The sequence below is a fragment of the Pundamilia nyererei genome, unplaced genomic scaffold, assembly GCF_000239375.1.
Source record: "Pundamilia nyererei isolate P.nyererei 1_Seehausen unplaced genomic scaffold, PunNye1.0 scaffold00153, whole genome shotgun sequence".
Taxonomy (NCBI): Eukaryota; Metazoa; Chordata; class Actinopteri; order Cichliformes; family Cichlidae; genus Pundamilia; species Pundamilia nyererei.
In genome coordinates this window covers 1104021-1106700 of record NW_005187554.1, presented here as the reverse complement: position 1 = coordinate 1106700, position 2680 = coordinate 1104021, and the positions used below count along the sequence as shown (strand labels likewise).

General features: G+C 41.3%; 1 protein-coding gene across 1 annotated transcript in view; it reads left to right on the top strand.

Moving 5' to 3' along the window:
- The window catches only part of LOC102203862 (leukocyte elastase inhibitor-like), a 2703-nt gene extending 2054 nt beyond the window's left edge, over positions 1-649 (top strand). The window contains exon 5 of the mRNA XM_013913822.1: positions 7-649. Coding sequence (XP_013769276.1) covers positions 7-339 — 333 coding nt within the window. The 3' untranslated portion in view covers positions 340-649. The remainder of the gene's footprint in view (positions 1-6) is intronic.
- The last annotated feature ends 2031 nt before the right edge of the window (positions 650-2680 follow it).

The following is a 2680-nucleotide window of genomic DNA, read 5'->3' as shown; positions in this document are numbered from 1 at the left end:
GTTGTCCTTCACCTGCCAAAGTTCAAGCTGGAGGAAGACTACGAACTGAATGATCCTCTGGCTAAACTGGGTATGAAGGACGTGTTCTGTGCAGGAAGGGCTGACCTGTCTGGCATGAACGGTGAAGGGAGGCTCTTCCTGTCTACGGTGGCCCACAAGGCCTTTGTGGAGGTGAACGAGGAGGGCACAGAGGCCGCTGCAGCCACAGGTGCTATGATCACCGCTTGTTGTTATATACCGGACACACACTTCACAGCAGATCACCCGTTCCTCTTCTTCATCAGACACAATAAGACCAAGTCCATCCTGTTCTTTGGCAGATTCTCATCTCCTCAGTAGACAGAAGCAGCAGTTATTACAGCAGCATATTTGTCAGAGAAGGCCTTTTATGTTACACCATGATGACGCTAAATTGCATACTGCAGGTATTACAGCCACAATGAAAAATGAGCAGTAACAATATCACAAAAAACATCTAGCGGCTGCTTTTTTCACATGTTTACAGAATTGTTAAAAGACGAGGGAATGCTACACAGTGGCAAACGCTCTGTACCAACTTTTTTGAGACAGTCATGATGCTCGTTACTCAAAATTATCAGTTTTTCTCAGTTTACACATCTGATGTGTTTTCTGTGTTTTGCTTAGAATAAAATGTGGGAAAATCATTGCAGACTTTTTTTTTTTTAATTTTACATAGTCTGTCAACATTTTTTTAAATTGGGGTTATACATTAAACACAGAGCATCACAGACTTTACTGATATCTGATTAACTCCACTGCTTATGCTGTTCAGTATCAACATTTCTCAAATGGTGCTCAGGCCTGCAGGGCTGTAGCACACACTACAGATATACATGACATCATTAGTCACCTGTCCAGTCCAGATTATGTAGATGAAGGAGAAGCCCTGCAAATACAATCCATGAAAATGATGGAGAGCACAGATTTAAACCATGCGGCACAAAGGCTGATGGTTCAGAGAAGGCAGGCAAGAAGATGATTGGACTGCAGTAACGACAGTAACAAGTGACAGTGACAGCCAAGACTGAATACATGTGACATGTGGGATTCAGACAGCCAAGCAGGTGACGCAGACAACATTTAATGGACAGTGAGCAAAGAAAGATGTGCAGCATTTAATCATTGACATGCACAGAAACTCCACATGTGGCTACACAAAGCAAAACCTGTATAGACTTATGAAGTTACACTTTGCAGAAAATCAGCAGGAGAGATTACACAATGGATTTTAATATAAAAGGCTCAATATGGTGGATTGAATGAACTTCCATACAATGACTCATGTGGATATATCATCCTCAGAACCGAGTACAAAAGAATCTTTCCATTGAACTTTTTTTTGTCACCCACCCAAACACATCAGATATCAATGGGAAGCCCAGGATGGCTTCTATTTAGTAGATCAGGACATAGTAAGATATCTCAAATGAGTCAAAAGACATAGACTAAAAACAAATGTCCATTGCACAGGAAATAAATGAATAAGCTGGTTCTCAGGAGGATATGAAAGCAATGCTAAATGTTCCTCCCTATCAGGAAACAGTGACACAGTAGTGTGCAAGGATGATGCAAACATATGAATCCTGCCTGTCGCTGAAGCAGTGTCGTGGTTATGAAAGAGCCTTGGGCATCTAGGTCCAGCAAATAAGTCCCTGAGCCCCCTCAGCGGAAATCTGAAATTGCACAACACACATTGACATAATTTTGAAATGAAAAACCTAAAAACCCGAATGCTGATAAACTATTTCAGTGGCAATCATGATAACCACCATGACTGAGGAGGTGGGTGTGATACAAATGTCTTTATTTTATTATGATCAAATGTTTTTGCAATTTCACTTTAGTAATAGTAATATCACTTTTTGTGTCATGTAGTTATATACATATATGATAGCATCACATATGTGTTTTATGCTTTATTACACAAACACAGTTAGGTCATTGTGAGTAAGTTAGAGACATCCAGGCGTTGTGGGGATTAGACAGATAGTGGAACTCCTTCTCCTTTACTCATGGAAGGAGGAGGCTTCAGGAAGTTAATCTTTAGGTGACGGTTAAGTAAAAAACAAGGTCATAACTCTCTCAGGGAGGATAAGCTAAAGGTATAGGCCCATGTGATGTGGCAATGTGTAAGTGTTGTGGAATGTCTTTGTCTGTATGTTTTGTCACTTTGCATACAAGGCACGCACAAGGCCGTGCTCATCTTCAGACGGGCGCTGCCTTGTGCGCTGCCTTTGGCGTTTAACCGGAGTGCTCTCTCTGCTGCAGCATATTATTAAACCAAATCAAAAGAACGTCTTGATGCACGCTCAATCATCCAGGTAAGTAAATCCCAAAAAGTTGATTCTGTTCATCTGAACGTAGCGTTTTCAGTGGGAGAAACATTTCATCACTCTTTCAAGTGACTTCCTCAGTCTCAGCTGACTGCAGGTTTCCCCAATCTTATAAACAGTACATTTGCATAATGACTGAAACTAGCACCACTGAATGAACAATGGCCTGGGAGGTCAGTTTCTAGATCATTAGTATGAAAATTCTCATGAACATTGATCAAAAACCACTGATCAAAGCTCACTGATCAAGGACCGCTGATCAATGGCCATGAGTACTATTCACAGACAGTTGGGGAATGGCTGCAAAGGGAAGAACGCTGGTTTAA